This window comes from Quercus robur, chromosome 2 (genome assembly GCF_932294415.1).
Source record: "Quercus robur chromosome 2, dhQueRobu3.1, whole genome shotgun sequence".
NCBI lineage: Eukaryota > Viridiplantae > Streptophyta > Magnoliopsida > Fagales > Fagaceae > Quercus > Quercus robur.
In genome coordinates this window covers 61,759,373-61,785,054 of record NC_065535.1, presented here as the reverse complement: position 1 = coordinate 61,785,054, position 25,682 = coordinate 61,759,373, and the positions used below count along the sequence as shown (strand labels likewise).

At 36.4% G+C, this 25,682-nt stretch overlaps 1 protein-coding gene across 1 annotated transcript; it reads left to right on the top strand.

The window, feature by feature from the left end:
- Positions 1 to 1,908: 1,908 nt before the first annotated feature.
- On the top strand, positions 1,909 to 21,405 carry LOC126714377 (AUGMIN subunit 5). Its single transcript, XM_050414509.1, has 10 exons — positions 1,909 to 2,818; positions 3,792 to 4,331; positions 12,623 to 12,761; positions 13,213 to 13,389; positions 15,065 to 15,274; positions 15,905 to 16,090; positions 17,239 to 17,398; positions 18,571 to 18,766; positions 19,159 to 19,291; positions 20,823 to 21,405. The coding sequence occupies exons 1-10, from the start codon at positions 2,244 to 2,246 to the stop codon at positions 20,949 to 20,951; spliced, it is 2,445 nt and encodes an 814-aa protein (XP_050270466.1). The 5' UTR covers positions 1,909 to 2,243; the 3' UTR covers positions 20,952 to 21,405.
- Positions 21,406 to 25,682: the final 4,277 nt, after the last annotated feature.

The following is a 25,682-nucleotide window of genomic DNA, read 5'->3' as shown; positions in this document are numbered from 1 at the left end:
GCTGATCTATATTGCTTGAGAAAAACAGAGAGGTTTTAGCCCTATTCAATTGTTGGTCAGAAGCATCTTCATAAACTTTTAAGACATGCTGCTAAGAATCACACTCCTCCAAGCTAGCCTTACAAAAAATAAGACTATTATTTGCAAAAAAATAAGTGTGAAGAATAGGAGCACCACGACAAACAACCACCCCTTCCATCTTACCTTCCTGTACAGATTTTTTAATCAAAGCAGAAAGACCCTCTGCACAAATTAAAAAAAGATAAGGAGACAAAGGGTCCTCTTGCCGTAAACCTCTTGAGGGATTAGTATTACCTCTAGGTTTACCATTAATACGTACAAAATAGGAAACAGAAGAGATACATTGCATCATCAAACCCCTTCACATAGAATTGGAACCCAATTTTTCCATAATTTTATCCAAGCAAATCCACTTCACTCCACTCGATCATATGCTTTACTCATATCCAATTTTAAAGCCATCTCTCTAATTTCCTCCCCTCTTAGAATTGATGTGATGCATAGTTTCAAAAGCTACCAAAATATTATTAGTAATTAACCTTTCATGCACAAAAGCACTTTGAGTATTACTAATAATTTTTGGTAAAACTTTTTTAAGTCTATTAGCAAGAACTTTAGAGGCTAATTTATAAATCACATAACAAAGACTAATAGGATGATAATCAATAATATGCTTTGGATCTCTATTTTTTGTTACTAAAACAATATGGGTTTCATTAAATTTTGGTGGAATAGTACCAAGATTAAGGAAATCCAAAATAGTTTTAGTAACCACACTCCTAATAGCAGGCCAAAAGTGTTGGAAGAATAAGGGAGGCATACCGTATGGACAAAGAGATTTAAGAGGATGCATTTGTTTAAGACCTTTATGAACCTCTATTCCTTGAAAATCACCTGTAAGTCTTTCATTCATATCTGTAGAGACCTTTGGAACAATGGCTTCCAATAATTCAGCAAAATCTAATGGGTAAGAAGACTTGAACAAGTCAGAATATAATATTTAAGCACCACACCCTCCACAGCTCTATCACCCGCCTGCCAAATTCCCTCTTCATCAAACAGCCCCTCTTGAAACCGCACATCTATATTTTCTTAAGTCAAGTTTCCATACTAGTTGTTATAAAAAAAAGAAAAAAAGAAAAAAAAAAGAAAAAGAAAAAAAAAAAAAAGGTTTCCATACTAGTTTAATAAGGTTTCCATACTAGTTTAATAAGGTTTACATCAAGATAAATCATAATTTATGTTATGAGATTCAACTGCTATATACATCGATTTGTGGCATCAACCTGGTCAGTCTAACCAAAGTCTCAACAACCGCTTTTTAGTTTTTACCTTTTAACTAATTTTACCAAGTCATCCAATGCTTCTTCTTCCTTCTTCGTTGTTTTTTTTTTTTTTTTGGAGTGTTTGTGGTGATGATTGCAATAAATTAGTGATCTTGTAAGATTGTTTATCTCAATATATTAAGATGATATCTAAAAACAAAGTTATGTTAATTTATGTCTTTATTTTTTGGTCAGGTTAACCAATGCTCTTAAGATATTTTTTTAATGAACTAATTTAGATAAATTTTGATAAAACTTTCATAGAAAATATAAAAAATTATTAAAATAATAAATTAAAATTTTTTTTTCCATAAAAAGTCTATAAAGAGTATTTCCTAAGCAAATGACTTTAGGAGCAAAGTAACAAACATTATGGATTGAATGTCTCCAATTAAAATGATAGTAGATAAGATAACATCAGGACCAAATTAAAACATTTGAAATTTAAGTAATAAAATTAAAAATTACCCCAATGGGAGACTGTAGTGTAGTCTGTCTGTACATACAAATACAAGAGCGGGAATAACATACGGTTTAATTTTATATATTTTTAGCAATTTTTTTTTAAAAATATCTGATTCTGATCTCTTCTTCTTCAGCCTTGAAGGACAAACAGTACACTACAGACACAGACACAGACACAGGGACACTCACTTCTCTTTCCTTCGCCGGCCACTCTCTCTCTATTTTATACTACTATATATTAGCATTTTCAAATTTAAGAATTACAAGTCGTATTCGCAGTTCCAATTTGAATCGGATCTAACTCGAATTCCACGAAATGCGAACAACTCCGCTTTCTCGTTCGATGGATTTCTCTCAAATTTTACCCTAATGCCGATTTAGTCGCCGATCGAAGCAAGCCCTAGGGTTTTGGTTGATTCACTCACAACAACAATGCAGCATCAGGGCTCGACGAGCTCGTTGTCGTCGTCGTCGTCGGCGGCGGCACAACCGGAGGCAATACTGGAATGGCTTCAGAAGGAGATGAATTACAGACCACTAGGTCCGTACACCGGGTCGAGCAACAAGTCACAGTTACCTTCCATTGACTCGCTCCGCAAGATTTGCCGCGGTAACATGATCCCCGTCTGGAATTTCCTCCTCACCCGCGTCAAGTCCGAGAAGACCGTCGAGAATATCCGCCGCAACATCACGGTTCATGGTGGTGGTGGTGGTGGAGAGAGTGGAGGCGGCGGCGGAGGTGGCAGTTCGGTGAATTTGAGGAAAGAGGAGGGTAGGAGTAGAGGAAGTGGGAGGAGGAAGGAGAAGGCGGTGGTGGTGGAGGAGGGATTGGGCGCGGCGGAGGCGAGGGAGGCGGCGTTGCAGGAGAGGGACGCGGCGGCGAGGGAAGTCGAGAGGTTGAGGAATATTGTGAGGAGACAGAGAAAAGATTTGAGGGCTAAGATGTTGGAGGTTTCGAGAGAAGAGGCCGAGCGGAAGAGAATGCTTGATGAGCGCACCAATTACAGGTTTGTTTGTTCACTTTTTATAAAATGTGTCATTTACCGTATGTATTTTTTGCTTGTTGAACAGATTGAGGAATGGAATGAGTGTATTATGTAGGGTTGTAGTTCTACACATATAGTTATATTGACTTAATATTTTTGAACACATTCTTGGTCGTTGGAAAGTGGATAGAGTGCTAAGAGCCTTGTAGTTTAGTGGCGTTACTGGGTTTCTCCCATGTAGAGAATCTGAATTCAAATCACCACAACCCACTTATTGTAAGCAAAGAGAAAGTGCGCTGAGTTTGTTGAAGTAGATGGAGGATGCCAATGAGTGATAGCTCGACTTGCACTTCCTGCTCTGATAATAATGGGGTGGAGGGTGAGGATTTGATTGCAAGACCCATTGGGTATAATGTGTATAATTTATCTATAAAAGAAAGAAGATAAGCAGCATTAGTATGAATTACCATAAACTGAATTGCATAGACCTTTTCCTTCCCAATATTGGTAGTTAATGTTTTAACTGTGTTACTTTTTCTGTTGGTGTGTTTTCGTAATTTGTCAATTTAATGTTTAAACTCAATCCTACAAAGCAATATACTGCAATTAATTGGGCTGGCTTCATAGCCTATTTACACCTACCCCACTTGCAATGGATATTCAAATAATTAAACATTACGTGTTGGTCTTGGTAAATTTTATTGAAGAATCAGGTGCTGAAGTTGATGGTGTTTTCAAATAAGCTACCATCTTATTTCTTATTCAAATATGTAGAGAATCTATTCCATATAAAAATAAATAAGTGCATGGCTACATGTTCAAGAATAAAATTGTAGTGTTGAATTTCATATGATTATGTATATTTTTGAGATATGTGGACCACATTGATATATGAAATTCATGGCCTTTTCTGTGAATGGATCTTTCTAAAGGGTACTATGTATCTGGAGTTTTCTATGTGGACCAGTCTCATATATGCTTACACATAGTGCAGGCACAAGCAGGTGATGCTGAAGGCTTATGACCAACAGTGTGATGAAGCAGCAAAAATATTTGCAGAGTATCACAAACGTCTCTGTTGCTATGTTAATCAAGCAAGGGATGCTCAAAGGTTAAGTGTTGATTCTTCAGTTGAGCTTAACAGCTTCAGTTTAAACAGTGAGAAAGAAGCAGTTTATTCAACTGTTAAGGGCAGTAAATCTGCAGATGATGTCATTGTTATCGAAACCAATCGGGAAAGAAATATCCGAAAGGCATGTGAATCTCTTGCTATGCATATGATTGAAAAAATACGCAATTCTTTTCCTGCTTATGAAGGAAATGGCATTCATTTGAATCCTCAATTGGAAGCAGCCAAGTTAGGATTTGATTTTGATGGTGAAATACCTGATGAGGTTAGAACCGTTATTGCAAATTGCTTGAAGAGTCCTCCTCAGTTGCTTCAGTTAATTACTGCATATGCTTTACGGCTGAAGACTATTATTTCTAGAGAAATCGAGAAAATTGATGTTAGAGCCGATGCAGAAACTCTAAGGTATAACTAAACATTCTTTTTGTGTTCTATTTGTGCTCATATGACTCACTTTAGTCTTGGTTCTGCGTTTTCAATGTTTGACTTTGGTTGTTCAGTTGGTGATACCTAATTAAAGTCTTCTACTTAGTACTTGTGGGAATCTTCGATCGTTGTTTGTTAAAGAGATTGTTGCTAGCCTTATCTACTGTACATTTAAAAATTTTTTTGTTAAGATCTTTTGAGGTCTTCTTGAATGATCTTTTATGGTGTATTGGTGTTTGACTCAAGGAAGCCTGGTTATTGATTTACAAAAATACACTCTTGACTTTAGGAAATTAAATAAAATAGTTAACTTAATTAACTAATAAGACCTTAAATAAAATCTACTTGACTAATGAATATGCAATTGACTTATAGAATTGAATAAAAATAAATTAAAATAAAATGTTCTTTATGCTTCACTCATCATTGCTTTTAGATAGAGTACCCAAGCTTTGTTGGTCCTGTTAGAATTGTGTGGTTAAATGATTAATTTTGCCATATCTCAATAGTTTAAGTTTTTGGGACAATTGGTAATTTAATATGGTATCAGAGTATGAGATCCTGAGTTAGATTCTTGTCTCCTCCACTTTACCTTCCATTTAAAATCCCATGTGTTGGGCCTCACCTATTAAAAGGTAATTTCGGCCCACACATGAGGGGGAGTGTTAGAATTGTGTGGTTAAATGATTAAATTTACCATATCCCAATAGCTTAAGCTTTTGGGACAATTGGTAATTAAACAGGTCCTATACTATACTTTTCATATTTTACTATATGCACCCAAATTTATAGCAAAGCTTGGAGCAGGTTTTGATATCTACAATGGAATCTATATATAATTGAGTTTTAATGGATCACAGTGTTGCTCACAGAATTGAACCATTCGACTCATCTGTTTGATTCGACTTGACCCAATGGCAAACAAATGGTTTCAACTTGACCTGCATTGGGTTGTTTTGGCCTTTAAACTTGACTTTTATCGGTCGGCTGGTGGGGTGTAGGTGCCTGCCACCTGCATAACCCAACTCTCCCATATATCCCCCACCCTTCTATGGTGGCCCCTCTCTCTTGTTTCAAACTTCCAATCGGTCTTCACTATTTTCTTGTATTATGAGGCTATTCAAGGTGCACCAAAAAACTTTTTCCCTGAAAGAGTGCTTGTTGTGTTAAGGCTCTTCAGGTCTCATCTATTGTTGGAACAGCAGCTTGAGGGAAGATTCTTACTTGTGATAATCTTATCAAGCGAAGACTTACCTAAGTTGGATGGCATTATATGTGTTGGTGGAGTGGAGAGATGGCAAATCATTTGTTGATTCACTATGATGTAGCCTATAATTTGTGGAGCTTGGTTTTTAGAACCTTTGGGATCCAGTGGGTGTTACCAAAGCATGTGGCTGATCTTTTGTTTGGGTGGAGGAATTGGTTTGGGAGGCAAACTTTGGAGATTTGGTACGTTATACTGTTATGCTTGATGTAGTTATTGTGGAAGGAGAGATAGAACGATACTTTTGAAGATGCAGACAACTGAAAGAATGAATCAATTGGAAGCATTGTTGGTCTTGTACGTGGGGTCTTACAGCTAGCAACAATCTTATAGAGTTTACAAAATCACTTTCATTTTGTGCATACTTTTTTGTAGTTCTTTTAGGTTACATAATGCTCATCATTGTGAGCATGAAGTAACTTGTTTTATTAATAAATTTTATTACTTATATAAAAAAAAACCTTCCAATTGACCTTGGCACTAGTGTCCCTATATTTGGCTTCGGTAGTGTTAGGAATCCCAAATATAGTTTAGATGGATGAGATCCTAAGGGTTGAGTTAGATTAGGAAAGTTAGTTTCAATTAGATAAGTAAGAAGCTGGTTGGTAGTCTAGCACACTAATCACTTTTATCACATGTGTATCTTTTAAACATGTGATATTAGTTAGAGCACATGGGAGATTAATTAACCAATAGTCTTAAGCCATGTGGGCCAATTAGACTAGGGCTAGTTATCTATAAATAGATCCATGTAGTCCCCTTTGTATCGTGTTGAATAATAAAGCAATTTGTTGCTTTAGGCATTTCCTTTCGCTTTTAATAATTCTTTGGAGGTTGAATAAAGTGAATTAAGTCAAATTCCATATAATTTTCATCCATTTCCATACACTTCCCATCCATCTCCTTTAGGAACCACTGGGTTCCTAACAGGCAGCCCCAGATCCATCACCAATGATCCCAGATTGGCAAGGAGCAATGCCAAACTCTCCTCTCTCCCTTGTTGTTCAACCGCCATCCCCACTAGATGAAATTGTCGTAACCTACTGGTGATCTGAACACTCAATCCGGTTGAGTGGCCTAATTGTGTCGATTGGTTGCAGGTTCGTATCTCCCCTCGCTTGACATGGTTGGGTTGAATGGTGGCTTTAACCCCTTCCTGAGCTTGACTTACCGGTGAACAGCCCTAATGGATCTCTATATGGTGACTTAAATTGCTCTTGCTACTTCATCAACAAATGCTCTTACTTATTCTGTTCCCTCATTATTCCTCTATTATTCCTTCTCATACACCAATTTGGATAGCATGGGCTATGCTACAGGGTTGTGTTGCTGGAAGAAGGTGGAGGATTTGACTATTCATTTGAGTAAAGCTTTGAGAATCGGAATTTGGTATTATATTTTGGGTTAATGCTTTAAAAGTTATTAATTTGGCAACGATGTCAACTCAAGCTTCTTGGAAATATGTTAATTTGTTTAAGGTCCTTTATGGGATTTATACTCATCTTTGGTTTAAAGGCTGCAATGTCCCTATTTAGCATCCCTATGGGGTAGTGTATATAATTTATTTCTCTATTTGCTGACATGGGGTCGTTTTCTTCTTGATCAAGTTAGATTTGAGGGTGTTCCACTGGTTTTATTGCTTTTGTTTCATTCTTTGCTAAAGAATTCATCATTTGTGCTTATAGTTCTCATTTTTTCTAACTAACTAAAAAAAATGGTTGTTTGAAGACATGCTTTTTATGAGCCAGCTTAAATTTTTTCCCAACTGTATCCAAAGTTAACCCTGATTTTAGCCTTTTTATTCATGAACATCAAGTGTTCTTTTTTTCTTGGTTATTTTGGCTCTTAAGGAATTAGTGTTAAGTTGCATGGAACATCATGCTGCACACCAATATCATAGTATATCCCATATGTTTTACACCTTCAGCTGACTTTGGCTTTTATTCAGATTGGAGTTTTTGTGCCAACTTTGGAGTGTATATTCAGATTGTGCTTTTGTTTGTAGTGCTCTGTCTTGTGTGCCATGACTAGATATTAGGACAAAGAAAAATTCTCTTTGCCTCCATTAAGAGAGAGCGTGATTTGGTGTACCCAGTCTCCTTACTTTGTTAGTGAAGCTTTGTCTACGCTGCCCATGGATGTAGGCATAAGGCCAATCACAGAAATCTTGTCTCTGTTATGATTTATACTTCCATTTTACCTAAACTTGGCATACTTGATTTCACTCACAACAGAGTTTTTTCTGGAATTTTTATTAGTTAGCTGGTCTGTGTCACAAATTTAATGGATTCAGTTACACAAATTTTGTTCCCTTATTAGGTTACATCTACCTCTACGGTCTGTTATGTTCCTATGCTACATCTGAATATCTGATGGAGAAGGATTGAAGCCAATGCGTTAATCACTAGAAGTTAGTAGGTTTCAGTTATTTGTTGAGGTCTGGTATGGATCTCTCATTATCTTTAGAACACCTACTATTTCTTTCCCTTCAAAGACACCACATTAAACAATGGGGAACAATTATTGGATTGGTTAACTGCATTGCGAAACCAATCATTCTCTTCTTTTCTTGATTTTCTTGATTCTTGTAATTTTTGTACTTGGTTTGTTGACACTTGTACACTCCCTGTGTACTAAGGTGTCCCATTTCTGATATCAATAAAACTTATTACTTATCAAAAAAAGGTTTTAGTTGTTTAGTCACTAATAAATGAGAGCACGCCAATGAGTCCCATTGTAATGACTGGGCTTTAAGTGTCATGAGCTTTTGAAGATCTAATGACTGGGCGTTAAACTTCACAATCTTTTGAAGATCTTTCTTAGATAATGTGCCTATATGAAATGCTATTTTTGGTTTTAAAATTAACTCATACATAGTGGTATATATAGCAACATTACATTTCTTATTTTTTATTTTGATTTTAATTTATAGGATGCTTGCTATTCATTTTAATTGATATCTTGTTGTGCTCAAGAAATGGATCATAATTTCCAATCAATTGCCCATCTATGTGTGTCCACAAGTTGAAGCGGATAATAGTCTGTTTGGCTCCCTGTTTTCACGTAGTAAAAGTGCGTTTTTAACAAAAAAGGTGAAAAATATTGTGTTTGGTCCTGTAGTTTCAAAAAAATTGTGTTTTGTGAAAATTCCCAAAGCCTGCATTTTAAAATCTGAGGTCACTCCCCACTTTTTTGAAAATGCTGCTTTCAAATTGTATATCTATGTTTTCACACTGTTAGAATTGTGTGGTTAAATGATTAAATTTACCATATCCCAAAAGTTTAAGTTTTTGGGACAATCAGTAATTTAACATGGTATCAGAGCATGATATCCTGAGTTTGATCCTTATCTCCTCCACTATACCTCCCATTTAAAATCCCACGTTTTGGGCCTCACCTATTAAAAGGTAGTTGTAGTTTTAGCCCACACATGAGGGGGAGTGTTAGAATTGTGTGGTTAAATGATTAATTTTACTATATCCCAAAAGTTTAAGCTTTTGGGACAATTGGTAATTTAACACATATAAAATTTTTTAGAGTGTCAATTCCAAAAATATCCTTAAAACATTTGCTTAAATGACCAAAATACTAGAAGTTGGTATTTATGCACAAAAATATCACGTAACCATCATTGTAAATAGTTAACAAAAGATCTCACTAGTAAGGATTCCATACATGACTCAAATCTCAATCTCGTACTCTGCAAGGATTCAGAACTCTACTCCATAAACCTTACAGCAATCAAATTTGAGTGCTGGGCTCCATAAATGGCTTACTTTGTAAATCAAACATGATTGAGGACATTGAATTTTTCACGTTTGTGCGAGTTAATAAAAATATTGGATGTCTAGATAGTAGACTGAAGTGTTAGACTTTGGAGGTGGTGTGTAAGTTAGACATCGAAAAAGCCTGTGATCATGTAAATTGGGACACTTTGTTCTATTTGTTGGAGAGGATGGGCTTTGGGGGTCGATCGAGGAGATGGTTAAAGGCTTGTGTCATTACTGTTCGCTTCTCAATTTTGGTTAATGGATCTTTTGCTGGTTTCTTTGGTAGCTCTAGAGGTCTAAGATAAGGTGATCCATTGTCTCCCCTTCTCTTTCTTTTGATCATAAAGGTTTTAAGTCGGATTCTGAAGAAAATTGAGGAAGGTGGTCTCATTTAGGGTTTTCATGTGGGACCTATTAATTCTGCTGGTATTCATATTTCCCGTATTTTATTTGCTAATGACACCATTCTTTTTTGTGATGCTTCTAGGGAGCAGTTACTTTCCATTAGGTTGGCTTTGACTTTTTTTCAAACTTTTATTGGTTTGAAGGTGAATGTGGGGAAAAGTGAAATTGTCCCTATTGAGGAGGTGAGCAACATTCAAACTTTGGCTAATATTCTTCAATGTAGGTGGGCAGTTTGCCTATGATTTATTTGGGAATGCCTTTGGGGGTACTCTGTATAAGATAGCCTCTATATCTGGAATCCGATTCTAGAAAGGATGGAGAAGAAGCTTTCGGGATGGAAGCAGCTTTATTTGTCAAAAGGTGGCAGACTCACTTTGTTGAAAAGTACCCTTTCAAGCCTTCCAACTTATTCTCTATCCCTTTTTACTGTTCCTAAAGTCGTGGCGATTAGATTAGAATGTATTCAGAGGAATTTTTTGTGGGGTTCCTCAGCTAAGTGCTTCAAATACCCCTTGGTGGCTTGGGAAAAGATTTGCTTACTGCGCGAGTTGGGTGGTTTGGGAATTCGGAATTTGGTGTCTTTTAATTAGGCTTTATTAGGGATATGGCTTTGGAGGTATGGTCACAAAATTACTCATTTGTGGCAGAGGGTCATAGCCATGAAATATGGGGAGTGGAAAGGGGGGTGGAGCACTAGAGTTTGTAGAAGGGCTCATGGTTGTGGTTTATGGTGAAGTATTAGTGAAGGGTGGGAATGTTTTTCTTAGCACTTGTCTTTTGTGGTGGGGGATGGTTCTTGTATTCTTTTTTGGCATGATAAATGGACTGGGGGTAATTCTCTTAAAACTTTTTATCCTTAGTTATTTGTGTGTTCAGCCAATAAGGAAACTTGTATTTCTGAAGTGTTAAGTCCTCTAGTTAGGGATAATGATAGAGTGTGGAGTTTAAGATTTTATAGGGAATTCAATGATTGGGAGTTAGCAGCTTGCTACTCCCTTTTTCACTTCATCCAAACTCGGATTCCTAGGGGTGGAGGTAGTGACAGACTTTGTTGGCGTATCAATGGAAGTGGGAAGTTTGACATTCGATCCTTCTATCATAAGATTAGAAATGCAACTCTTTCTACTTTCCCTTGGAAGGGCATTTGGAAAGTAAAGGTTCCTAAAAGGGTGGCATTCTTTATGTGGATAGCAGCTTATGATCAGATTCTAACTTTGGATAATCTTATGCTTCGTGGTCGCCCTCTGACGAATCATTGTTGTATGTGTTGTTGTAATGAGGAATATGTGGATAACCTATTGATTTTTTTGCCTAGTAGCTCATTTTTTGTGGATGTATATGCTACAGTTGTTTGGGATTGATTGGGTCATGCTAGGTTCAGTTGCAGACTTATTATTTTGTTGGTATCATTGGCTTGGGAAACATAAGTCTAATATTTGGAATTTGGTTCCAGGGTATCTAATGTGGACTATTTGGACTAAATGAAATCGGTGTTTTTTTGAGAATACTGGGAAATCGCTGGCTTAGTTGTTAGATTTTTACCAATAGACCCTCTTTGATTGGCCTCGGTGTTGGGGTCTCTTGGATTGTTTGCACTTATGAATTTTCTTTTGTCTCTTAGAATAGCTTAGTGATTGTTTGTTACTTTTTACTTTCTGTTTACTCTTTGTAACCTTGTGTATTTTTCTTGCTAATTCATTTTCAATAAATTTTTTTTTTCTTACCTATCAAAAAAAAAAAAAAGGTGATATATAAGCTAGTGACTGGTGAGGATTTTGCAGAAAGAAAGCAACATAACTGAGAAAAGTAGCTTGAGAGCATGTCTTTGTGGTAAATTTGGAAGGAAGACAATGCCTGAACATTTGAGGACATTGAGAGACTTGTAGATCTGTTGAAGCCTTTGCTAGCTAGGACTTTGTTTAGGTGGTCTCTTATTTGGAGTTTTACGCATTGTATTTCCATGTCTGATTTCCATATTTTTGTTAGCTCTTCCCTCTAATTTGTTTGTATTCGCTTCAAGTGTAGTGAGTTTACTATAGTAAACACATTCCACTTTTCTTATCAATAAAACTTTTATTACCTATCAAAAAAAGAAAAGTAGCCTGAAAGCCAACAAGTGGATAAAAGTCAAAGAAAGCATGATTAGCTGTTGGAAGAGATGAATGAATAAAAAATGTGGTGACCAAGAAGACTAGTGGAGCAATGCAACGATCAATCATACATCTTTAATGCATTGTTTTATTCGTTTTAATTTTTTTTGTGTCTGAATTTATTAGTATCTTCATATAATAATAAAAACAACCAGTTATTATTATTATTACAAATTTTAACATTGATTGCATTAAAAAAATGGCAGGATTACCTTAATAGCATTTTAAAGTCCTTTTTGGTAATTTGCACCCAAAACAACGGTTTTATACTAAAATTATCCAAACTCTCAATTGACAGAAACAGTTTTTCACAAGTTTTACCCAAACATGTTAACTGTGATTTCAAAATGCACATTTTAAGATTGCTGTTATTGGAAAATGCACTGTTTTAAATGGCTAATCGAAGTGGACCCTTACTGGTAGACAGTTTTGAAGTGACATATTTGTTTATATTCTATGTAGAAATTTTTTGGCATGATTTATTCCTTTGTTTGACTTTTGTCATCAATGAGCTTCATTTTTGTTCTATTTTGTGATTTTGTCCCAGGTGATACTTGATTTTCTTGACTGTTCAGATTAATGAGGCCGTTTCCTGGTGTTATGTTTCTGGTGAAGTTTCAGTCTCTTTATCAATGTAGAAACACCTTTTTAATGAATAGATACTTTCTGATTTCTTAATAGGTACAAGTATGAGAACAACACAGTCATGGATGTTTCTTCTCCTGATGTGAGCTCGCCATTACACTATCAGCTTTATGGCAACGGAAAGATAGGAGATGCACCTTCTAGAGGAACTCAAAATCAACTTCTTGAAAGACAGGTCCTTTTTTAGATGGTAGTTATTTGCATAGTTGTTTTTATGAGGCCTTGTAATAAGTGTTATCTGTAAGCTACTTTGTTATTGCTCTCTTTGGACCTTGCACTAATCATCTTTATGTTCTAAATTTCATTCAAATTGTAAGTAGTTATATTTCTATATCTGTTCTTATCAAGTTCATCTCTCTCTCTCTCTCTCTCTCTCTCTCTCACACGCACACACTTTTTTTTTTCTCCACACACTTTTATTTTTCTCCATCCCAATAAAAGCCCTCATGCATATCATTGAAAATGGGTTTAAGCTGGTTTTAGAGTCGAACTCACACCTTTTTAACTTGAAAAGTGCTTCAATTGCCCAATCTAGATCTGCTCTCTCTGTCTCTCTCTTTCCCCCCCCACCACAGTTGATTTCTTTAAGGTGTTGAATTGATTCTAGTATGTCTTCTTGTACACAGAAAGCTCATGTTCAACAATTTTTGGCTACTGAAGATGCCCGGAATAAAGCTGCAGAGGCTAGGGACTTGTGTCAAAAACTTGTAAAACGTTTACATGGAAGTAATGATGTAGTTTCCTCAAATTCACTTGGTGTTGGAGGTGCATCGCAAAATGTGGGAGGTCTTAGGCAATTCGAGGTAAGTCTGTGGATAAAATGGTTCCAGATACCATTTATTAATGATCTCGCTAAAACATTGCTATGATTAGAGTTTGTTTTCTTCATAATTGTTCCATGTCATTGTTCCTTTAAGGTAATTTATTTACTTAAAAATAGATGTCTCTGTCTGTTATAATATATTTGATTCCCTTATTGTTAGACTTTCAATATTCTGTTCTTGCTTGGTTTAAAGTAGAACATTGTGTGTTTTTCAGATCAAGATTTTTGTTGTTAAATCTTTTTATACAATTATTGAGGCACCTCCTACATTGCTTAAAGCAAACTGTTGGTAGGTTTCACATATGTCAAAACTGAAGAAGAATTTTATGTCTTTTTTTATTTTTTCCCTCTCCTTTTTTCCTAGTGTGATAAGAAATTTGATTTTAGACATACATGATGCACATTTGAGTTCTACAAACATAATGGTTATTGGGCATGAGATATTGAAACCGAGATTTTCTTGTTGATTTTTCAGAACAAAATAATCAATTTCTTTCATATCTTTTTTGTTTTTTGATAGGTAATAAAAGTTTGATTGTAAAAATACTACTTCATGCAAAAAGAAGGCACATATCTTTGTATCGTGATTATTTGTAGAGGATATGCAGTTAGGGGAAACTATTTATGGGTTTCCACTTTTGTAAACATAATATCAATGGGCATGAGATTTTACAATCAAGATTTTCTAATGCATTCAATGTCATTCATCTCTTTAGTATCCTAGTTAGTTAATGTGAAAAAATTGTTTGTGAAGTTGGGGAACTACTTCCAGGCTACTTGCTGCATATTTTCAGAATTGTTTTTGGATAACCTTAGTGTGGAACAGATGTAAGAGGTTAATAAAACTCATCAATATTGTCATCCCAGTTGACACATTGTTATGGCCATTTGTGTGGATCCTTTAGAGGTGATAACCTTATGTTGAGCCTTGTATTTTATCATGTAACCTTATGTATCTTTTGGATAACCCTAGTGTGAAACAGATGGAAGAGGATAATAAAACTCATCAATATTGTCATCCCAGTTGACGCATTTTTATGGCCATTTGTGTGGATCCTTTAGACGTGATAACTGATGACCATATGTTGAGCCATGTATTTTATCATGCAACTTTTAATATGCTAGTTTCCATTATCCTCTCTTTCCCAGAAACATTTCTTGTACTCCTACTTTATATATTTTTGTGCATTTTAACATGCCATTCTTGGGGGACCAATTCTTGATGCTCATTTGTTACTTATCAAATAAACAAAAATTCTTGATGCTCATTTGTTGCGCATAATCTTGAGATGCATTTCTTGATTATTGAATATCGTCTTGATGAATTGTCTTTACACAACTTTCTACACCTTAGTTAAATCCAATCAAACGGCATTTGATGTGTAAAACCATTGTATACTCACATTAAATGTATTTTGTGAACTAAATACAGAAAGTATGCAAGATATGAGGTAATAATATAATAGGTACCTTTTTTATCTTTAAATTTTTATTAGGTTTTTGATGGGCTGGACATTATTTCAAATTTTTATTTTTATTTTTATTTTTTTATGCGAAGAATGGAGGGAATGTCAAAGGAGGGAGGGCTTTTCTTTTTTGATTTATTGAGTGGTACTAGTTGGGCTGCTTCATATTCTGCTTCTTTGTTGCTGCAGTTGGAGGTATGGGCTAAGGAGCGAGAAGCTGCAGGGTTGAGGGCTAGCTTGAACACACTGATGGCTGAAATACAGCGTTTGAATAAACTATGTGCAGAGAGGAAAGAAGCTGAAGATTCTTTAAAAAAGAAATGGAAGAAGATTGAAGAGTTTGACGCCCGCAGATCTGAACTTGAAACCATATATACTGCTCTTCTTAAGGCTAACATGGTAAGATATCTCAACTTTAAAATTTCTTGTAAAACCACAGCTCTGTTTGGAGGCTTTGTTAGGGCATAATTTGTGGTTCCATAGAAATTGGATGGTCTTATTTATTTTGTATAGCATTGAGAAATTCAATAAAGCTAGGGATACAACAAAAATCACAAATTAGCCTACCACCTCACACATGGGCCCAATACAATTTAAATTATAACTTTTTTTAAGGGTACCTCTCTGCATGGAATTTAGGCTTTGGATTTAGATGCTTGAAAATTCCAAGTATTTTTTTGAACATTAGAACTGAGTAAAATTCCATTTCAAAATTCCTCATTCAGGCACAACATTAGCTTACCAACTGAAAACAAATAGGGAACATTAGTTTAGATTGTTTTCCTTTTACAGCCAGGGGGCTCTCAATAGCTATCTGGGCTTTTATGTTCTTTTTTCCATTAATGTTTAGTTTTCTAGTCTTTAATTCATTTATGTCCTGTGGCAATATATTTATATTGTAAAAATAAAATATGGATTCATTTTTGCATTTTTGGCTGTTGTTTCTTTTAGTTAAGCAACATAATTCCAATAGTATATGGCTTTTCTATTTGTCATAAATGATTTTCTGGTAATTTCATTCTCTTGTAGGATGCCGCTGCATTCTGGAATCAGCAGCCATTAGCTGCAAGGGAGTATGCATCAAGCACTATAATTCCAGCTTGCTCAGTTGTCATGGACATTTCCAATGGTGCAAAAGATCTTATTGATAAAGAAGTTTCTGCTTTCTATCGAAGTCCTGATAATAGCCTCTACATGCTTCCATCAACCCCACAGGTTTTTGAAACTATGATGGAACGATTTAATGCTAAATTCAATTAACAACTTATCCATAGAATGTTGAGCAATCATTGTTTATGGAAATTGTTGGTTTGGTTGTTTTGTGGAGGAGGTAATCTGTATCTTATTCTCATTGAGTGAGGACTATGGATATTGCTGGTAATCAACTATGCCATTTTATAATCTGACTAATTTTTCTATAGGTAACTACAATTGCTAATTAACAGTCATTGTTTAAATCTGTTGAAGTAAAGAAGAGTAGGTTTTGAACATGTAACAGAGTCAGATAAGAATCAATTAGTGGTCACATGAGATTAATAGTGGATCATACTAAGGTTTGCTATTTGTGTCTAAGTTAGGCATGAAAGTAAATCTATAATAAAATAGTTCTAATAAGTTTTTATAAAGAAAAGAATATGCATCAAGAGGTGCTGCATTCTAAGGCAGGGTTACATGTCTTTGGTGTCACATTTCTAAGCCATGCCCGGTGCTAGTGATAAATTGGAATTGCTAATGCTGTGTCACTGTATACATGTTGCATTCTTTTCTTAGCATATAAACTTATGCTGACTGAATAATCTTTCCTTCAGTGTGAGAAAATATTTTTCCCCTGAACTCATGGAACTGTCGAACATCCTAATCTAGAGAAAGATTCCTTTATTATGAAATTTGTGATGGATTGCCATTGTTATGGTCCTTCTGGCTCTTGAGATACATTTTGTAAAACTCATGAATCTTTTTCTTAACCATTGCCTGCAACGAAGCAATTTGCATCTTTTGTGGGACCTGAAACCTATCATTCATTTGCCTGAGCTATAAAGTTTTGTGTGGTTCAAATACCATAGATACCATTCTGTCACTTATAAAAAAAACCATTGATAATATTTTGTCAATTCTGTGATACATTGACATTCAAGTTGGATGTTGACAGTGTTGTCATGGCCTAATGGGATCTCTAAAATTGATTACTAGTAACTAATTATGATGACATCATTGTATGGGAAACTCAACTTTCTAATGTGCTTGCTATGGTTTCAACCACATATTTATGGGATTCAAATTTTCTTTATGCTTTTGAGCCCCTGAAATTTTCTGTAAAAGCATGAATCCATGAGCTGTTGGACTTATCTTTTTAATTGCATCAGGCACTCTTGGAGTCCATGGGGGCCAATGGATCTACTGGACCTGAAGCTGTTGCTGCTGCTGAAAAGAATGCTGCTTTGTTGACTGCAAGAGCTGGTTCCAGGGATCTTTCTGCAATTCCATCAATATGCCGTGTTTCAGCCGCCCTTCAATATCCTGCTGGTGAGTTTTGGTCATTAATATAGAAATGCTAGTGTCATGGCTTATTTAACAGGCCTAGTTACCTTCTTGGGTGTTTTAGATGTGTTTTTTAAAGATTTTAATAATTATTTATTTTAAAATTTTAAAATAAACATAAAATATGCTTATAAAATTTTAAAATACTTGGAAGCACGGGTATAGGAACAGGTATAGGTATGGATAAGATGTGGCGACATAGCAACTTTTGAAAAATTAGCCCTTACCTAGGAAGCATGGTAACGGATACAACACCTCAAATGAAGTGTCATTGCTTCCTAGATAAAATACATACACACACGTACACACACACAAATTAATTTTTATCGTGTTGTGTCCTAATTTTTCAAGAATTGCTGTATCACCGTGTCTTGTGTCATGTCGTGTCCTTGTCCATGTCTATGCTTCTTAGCATAGAACTAATTTCTGGAAATTCTTGGATTCATAGAGTGCTATGAAAAGGCTGAAAGAAAGCACATATGGTTGATGTGGCATGTTCTACAGTTTAAATAAGAAACACAGACACTCCAAAATCCCTGACATGTTCTTCAGGGACGGTCCTGCATGTGTGGAGGAAAAAAAAAATTCCATTAATTTTAAATTTGTTTTGAATATTTTTGTTAGTTGTTATTTATTTTGAAAACTTAAAAATAAACATAAAATTTGCCTAAAAATAAATAAAATATACCTAAAGATATGTATATATATATATTAATTAATTAATCATTGTTATCCCCACTGTGTTGTGTCCTAATATTTCTAGAATTGCTGTATCACTGTGTCGTTTCCTTGTCCATGTTCATGCTTCTTAGGTTAAAGCCTCTGAACTTTTTTTTTTTTTTTTTGAATTGTCAATTAATAAATTTATTTTGTGTTATTAATACTAAAATATAAGTTTATTAGACTGGACTTCCTCATTTTGCAAGGTGGATAAGGTCCATTTGATTGGTGTGCATCAACATCAACCAAGTGTTCTTTAGACTTGTTTTATTCTGTAGAGACACTCACTGCTTATCAATTAATACTTGGTTGATGCCATACTGATTTGAGCAATGATGTTAGTAATTGTTGAATGCCCACTTGTTTGGCATATGCCTGCTGTCATGTTTTTTTTTTTTTTTTAAATCATCAACTAATTTTTTTTACACCATAATCAGGTTTGGAGGGTTCAGATGCTAGTTTATCATCAGTATTGGAGTCCCTGGAATTCTGTTTGAAACTTCGTGGTTCTGAGGCTAGCGTGCTGGAGGACTTGGCGAAGGCAATCAATTTGGTTCATATACGGCAAGATCTTGTTGAAAGTGGTCATGCATTGTTGAACCATGCTTACCGTGCTCAACAAGAATACGAAAGGTGAAGCTGAAAATGTCTTCTTGATTGGCGTTGCGTTTGTTTGTTTTTTCTTTTTTAAGCATCCATCTTCCTCCTCACTGAAAATACTGTGGTCAATAACTTGAGTATCTTTAAAAACAGGACCAGGCTAGGTATTCTACCAATCTGGTTTGTTTTGTTTGTCTGGGCTGTTTCAATTTATTGCTGATATCTGTATCCTTTGATGCATGCATCTAGTTCTATTTATTTTCCATTCTTTGCCTTGTGCTGTCTTGGAAGTTGTTTTACATGATCAAGCCATTCCAATCAGGAATGATCCCATATGCATTGCAATTATCTGTCACTTTTTTGACTCTCTCAATTTTCTAACTTTATAACAATACGACTTGTTTAATATTGACTACTTCTTTCAGGACAACAAGCTACTGTTTGAATTTGGCTGCTGAACAAGAAAAAACTGTCATGGAGAAATGGTTGCCTGAACTTAAGACTGCAATCTCAAATGCTCAAAAGTCTTCAGAAGATTGTAAATATGTTAGGGGTTTGGTGAGTAACTACCATTGGTAAAAAAATTAGTCATCTGTTGAAGCACTGTCTGTATGTTTTATGTCATGCATTTTGCTCGCTATCTCTCTCTCTCTCATGCATAATTTTGTTGGTTGAGAAATAGAGAGTGTGGGTGGGATGAGGGGTGATTTTCTCTTTCCTTCCCATCCCATCCCCTCCCCCCAAAACAACAAAACACATGCACACACAAAAAAAGAGCTTTTATGCTGCTTTGCTTGATTTTATGAACTATTTGAGGTTCTATATATCAAATGGATTAATTTACAAATAAAGTTTAACATTTTGGGAGTTAAATTAGTATGGGTATTCTAGTTTTTCTTAATGCCTTCTACTTCCTGAAACCATTAGTGCTCTGATTGGGGCTGAGGTCAGGTTATGGCTCAACCACCTAAGGGAGTACTTGTGGCCCCGAGGCATTGGTTTCTCAAAGAATAGAGGAGCTACTATGGCCATGCCTAGGGACAGTTGCCATGGCTGGTCCCTTGCACATAAAAAAGCCCTTTTCTTCTCAGGAAAAAATAAGTATGGTTAAGATTCATTGTTTGGGAGACAGCATGGGTAATTTATTGTCTGGCCAAATCTCTGAATTTGGTAGGCATGATGTAAGAATATTTTAGATAGATCTTATTTTTTCCTTTTCCTTGCATTGGCACATTTAGTTGCTGTGCTTTGATATGGTGCAGCTTGAGTCACTTGTGATAGTTTCTTATTGAGATTCAAAATCTAGGGATGATTGGTAATGATTATCTGACTGCTTTTCCTTGTGCTTTGTTTGCATACTTCGTAGGAAACATTTTATTTTCCTTTACTTTGCATTTGATGGATGCCCAATTGTGTTTGCCATATCATATTTAGGAACTAATGAAATTGGCTGAGTTTCAAAGTTGTATGGCAAGAACAAAAGATTAATTCCAAGTAGAAGTATGAAGCTACTTCTGTAGGATATTTTCTAAATTCAACAGTTAGCATTCTTGTTCATGCTTGTAAATCACTGATAACATAAAATTGATGTTATCTTTATCTACCTTTAAAATGTGTAGAGCCTTTTTTTTTGCATTTTTTTTTTTTTTTAGAACTTTTTTTAAAAACTTCAATCCCTTATACCGCGTTATGTTCCTCCTGCACTTCCAATTGTGTGCATGTCTTTGGAAACTCTCTGTTTAAACTCATATATGCTAAACAGCCTGAATGGTGTTTCTGCATCTAGGTTTCAGATGACCAATCACTGTCCCTGCTTCCATATCTTTGCTGTAGTTTGTCATTATTAGATTTTTCTGCAAAATGTCTTTATATAGTTTAACTTAATTTCAATGATGGGTGAGAGTAATTGTATTTCAGGTGTCTTAGGGCTAAAAGGCATCTCCTCCCCTTATACACAAGGGTGCATGAGTTGTATTTGACTATTATGAAAGATTGATTATATTAAGTCGGTGGCTTAATCATTCCTTTTTGTTATTTACTATTTTATTTTAATTATATATATTTATCTGTGTATTGTGCATGACTGCAGCTTGATGAATGGTGGGAGCAGCCAGCATCAACTGTTGTTGACTGGGTTACAGTTGATGGGCAAAATGTTGCAGCTTGGCATAATCATGTGAAGCAGCTTCTTGCATTTTATGATAAGGAGCTGTTGTAAATAAAATCTTTGAGCACTCAGGGCAACAAGATGTTTCCGGAGATTCTCTGCCTTCATTGTTTTTCCACTTTCGCATCAATATGGTGAACTTCGTAAACTACAGCCTGGTGAAAGTGGCATGCTGCACGGGGTACACTTTGCTGAAGCGTGTGGAGGCATCTATTCGGAACATCTTTTAAGTGTGGTTTGATTTGGGGGAGATGGCAGTTGGGGCTTCTATTCATTTTCTGTTTGACTTACATCCAGACCAATTATTTTTCCTTTTCACAATTGAATTTGTACAGGATTGTTCTTCCTTTGTATCATAGGTCATCATAGTTATTGGGTTTGGGTGAGTTGTTCTCTCATTTTGGGACTTCATTAGTGTGCTATGTGATTTAACATTTGAAAGTTACTTCAGCCACTTTAGTCTAAAGGAGATAATTGAGATAAAAGTTCCCACATTCTCTTTCTATTTCTCCGTAAACAGTTATTTTCATAGCACATTATATTAAATTATATTAGTGGGTGTCGCTGAGTATTTAGAATTGTGGTGTCATTGTTCATATATACCCATGCCTTCAGAGCATGGAGATATGCCCATAGAGGAGAGATGATGCAACACCGACTTAGAATATATAACCTATCATCATTTTGGATGAAGTTAATGTCATTTAGATTTCAAAGACTTGATGTGAAACGACACCACTTAGAAGGGAGATGACGTGGTTCAAATTTCAGAGCTATGAAGTGGCACAACCTAGAAGAGAGACGATGTAGCTTAGACTTGCAAGGTATAAGAAGATGCCTCCAGGAGATAAGTGATGCAAAGCATACTTCAGAAACGTGGGAGAATGTCCATAGAAGATGGGCAATGCCATGCAGACTTCATTTCTTGCAAAAAAGGTTGAAGATTTTATTTTGCTCCACACAAGAATCAACTTACGTTTATCATCATTTCAAGGAAAGCTAAGCAACGTCAACTCCTTACAGTCTTCATCTTCGACTACAACGATCTTTGATCATCCTATTGAGCAATTGATTGTCTTTAAGCAATACCTTGCCAACCAAAGGGACCTTAAAAGCATATTGATGACTGTTGGAAAACTCTTCAAGCTAGACTGGCAATCCTTCTTCTTTTCATGTGATTGAACTTAGTGAAAAGTATTAAGCTGCCTACGTACTCCGGAGAGGGATCAAGTCATTACGTAGTTCAATAAATTTTTTTTTGGATGATTTCTTTTTTGATGAGTTTTTCTTTGTTTTGTTTTGTTTTTTTGTTTTTGTTTTACAAAAAGGAGGGCTCGCGTGTGTAATCCTTGCCCTATGCCCCACGGCACTTCATGGGTACCAATTGCGCAGTAGTGGGTATCACCATTAATCGAACTTGAGACCTCGGCCTCAAGGGTGACAAAGGCATCCAACCACTACGCCACACTCGCAAATGGTGACATAGAGTGGGATTAATTTCTCCTTATTGGCACGCTTTCAAAGGTAATGGGAAGACATTATGTACCCTTGCAGTGCTACAGTGGGTAGTTTAAACTTTTACCAAGGAGCAATCTTCGATTTTCAAGCATAGAAGCATTTGAGGAACTTCCCATTGATGGGGCCGATCCTTACACCCTCATGATCAATCAACTTGTAAGCTCCATTGGTGTAGACTTCTTGCACAACATAAGGTCCATCCCATTTTGAAGTAAACTTATTGCCTGTACGATGAGTTGTGATGATAGGTCTTCGAATGGCGAGGACTAAGTCACCAACTTGGAATGATTGTGGTTTAACTCTTTTATTGAATGCGCTTGAAAGACGAGCTTGATAGCATTCAAGGCATTGTTGGGCCTTGAGCCTTTTCTCATCAAGTGCCTCTAATTCTTGCAATCTGAGCTTGGTATTTTCTTCTTCAGTCAATCCTTCTTGAATGGCAATCCGCAATGATGGGATTTGGCGTTCTAAGGGAAGGACGGCTTCCACTCCATAGACAAGAGAATATGGCTCGCTTGAGAAGGCATTCGAAATGTTGTTCGATTTGCGCTTAATGCTTCTTCAATTCTTTCATGCCAGTCTCGCTTTGTCTTGGATACCACCTTCTTCAACAAATTGCCAAGTGTTTTGTTAAATGATTCAACTAGTCCATTTACCGATGCGTTGTACATAGAGGATTTGTATTGTTTAAATCCAAACTTCTCGCATAGCTTTGCCATCAGCCTATTGTAGAAGGGTTTGCCATTATCAGTCATGATATAATGAAGGACACCATACTGATAGATTAAATGAGTCCAAATGAATTGTCCACCGTCTCTTTTTTCACCTCCCTAAGGGGCACAGCTTCCGCCTACTTGGAGAGGCAATCGGTTGCGGCCAAGATGTACAAGTGGCCATCGAATGACTTTGGTAATCAAGCCCCCATGCATCAAAAAGCCAAGAAGCTACAGTTGAGTATAGAGGTCCAGTGGCTGGTGGATGAAGTTTGCGTGATATTGACAAGCTTCACATTTCTTAGCGCACTCTATAGAATCTTGCACCATCGTAGGCCAATAGTAACCCATTCGTTTGATCCTGTAGTGTAACTTAGGACTTGACTAAAGTGCGCCGCATATTCCAGAATGAGCCTCCTTTAAGGCTTGTTTAGCCTCCTCCTCTCCTAAGTAACGGAGAAACAATCCATCAAATGAATGGCAGAAGAGAGTGTCCTTATAGTAAATGAATCGAGCAACCCTCCGTCGAACTTCGATCTTGTGGCGTTTATCATCTGGGAGTCTTCCATGTTGAAGGTATTCAATGATCACTTGTCGCCAATCTTCTTTTTCAACAAGGCATACAGAAATAATGTTGGCTTGCTCTTTTCTTCTTCTTTTACAACCACGAGAGGTACCACCCATCTTTGGAAAATAGCAACTTTGACTATCTCTTCCTGGGATAATGCTAAGGCGGTAGCCAAATTAGCTAAAGCATCAGTTTGCCTATTCTCATTACTTGGTATATGCTCCAATGTGATGGCCTCAAAATTTACTAGCAACTTCTTCGCATATTTGCAATAAGGGATAAAGTCTTCTTTCTTGACGTCATACTGCCCCAAGATTTGGTTGATAACTAATTTGGAATCCCCAAAGATCTCAAGTTGCGATATGCCCATCTTAATGGCCATTTGTAGACCAACAATCAATGCTTGATATTCAGCTACGTTGTTAGAGTAAGGTTCGCTTAATGAGAAAGAGTATAGAAGTATTTGCCGTTGTGGAGAAACAAACGTTACACCTGCCCCCACTTCTCGACGTGCAGCCCCATCGAAAAACATCATCCATGGTGGCATTACTTCAATGTAAAACACGTCTTCATCTAGGAAATCATCGGAGAACTCCCAATCAGATGGAATTGGGTGATTAGCTAAGAAATTTGCCAATGCTTGTCCTTTGACAGCTTTTTGTGGTATGTATGCAAGGTCATATTGTTGTAGCAGGACTGCCAATTAAGCTACACGACCCGAAACCGCTGGCCTAGAGAGGACATACTTAATCGGGTCTGCTTTTGCTATCAAATGGACCGTATATGCTTGCATGTAGTGCTTCAATTTGTCTATGGCAAAGAAAAGAGCAAGACACATCTTTTCAATAGGAGAATAATTTAATTCAGCCCCTTTAAGAGTTCAACTTAGATAATAAAGGGCTCTTTCTTTCCCCTCTTAATTTTCTTGTGCCATAAGAGCACCTAGAGACTTTTCTTGTGCCTCAATGTACAGCACCAAAGGCTTTCCTGGGATAGGAGCACCTAAAACTAGAGGATTAAGTAAGTATCTTTTGATGCATGCAAAAGCATTGCTACAAGCCTCATCCCATTCAAAGTGCACATCCTTCTTCATCAATCTATTGAAAGGTTGACATCCACCAGCCTAGTTCGAGATGAATCGTCGTATGTAAGCTAGTTTTCCCTGCAAGCCTCTAAGTTCTCGTAGATTCTTGGGCTCTGGAATTTTCTAGATAGCTTAAATTTTGGACTGGTCAATTTCAATACCACAGTGCCTCACAATGAAACCGAGAAATTTTCCAGATGTTACGCCAAAAGCGCATTTGCGAGGGTTCATTTTAAGTGGATACTTTTTTAGGCGGTTGAACATGGATTGTAGATCTGCTAGATGGTTTTCCCTCCTTTTTGTTTTAATCACTAGATCATCAACATAACACTCCACGTATTTATGAAGTATATTATCAAAGATCTTTTGTATGGCCTGTTGATAAGTAGCACCAGCGTTCTTTAGTCCAAAAGGCATTACTTTGTAACAGTAAATGCCCTTAGGGGTATGAAAGGCTATAAGCTCTTCATCCTTAGGATTCATTTGAATTTGGTTGTAACCTGAAGAACCATCCATGAAAGATAAAGCTTCATGACCAGTAGTGGCGTCAACCATGACCTCAGTGATGAGTAATGGAAAATCATCATTGGGACATGCATTGTTCAAATCACGGAAGTCAACGCACACCCTGATTTGTCCATTCTTCTTTTTGACAGGGACGATGTTAGCGATCCATTTTGGGTATTGTACTTCACGAATGAAGCCCGCCTCAATTAGCTTATTGACCTCGGTTATTTGAGGGATAAGCTTTGGCCGAAAGCGTCTTTAGGCTTATTTGACTGGGCGTACACCCTTCTTTATTGCCAAATGGTGTAGGGAAATACTGGGATTGAGCCCAGGCATTTCTTTGTAAGTCCAAGCAAACACATCTTTATATTCTACTAGGAGTTTGAGGTACT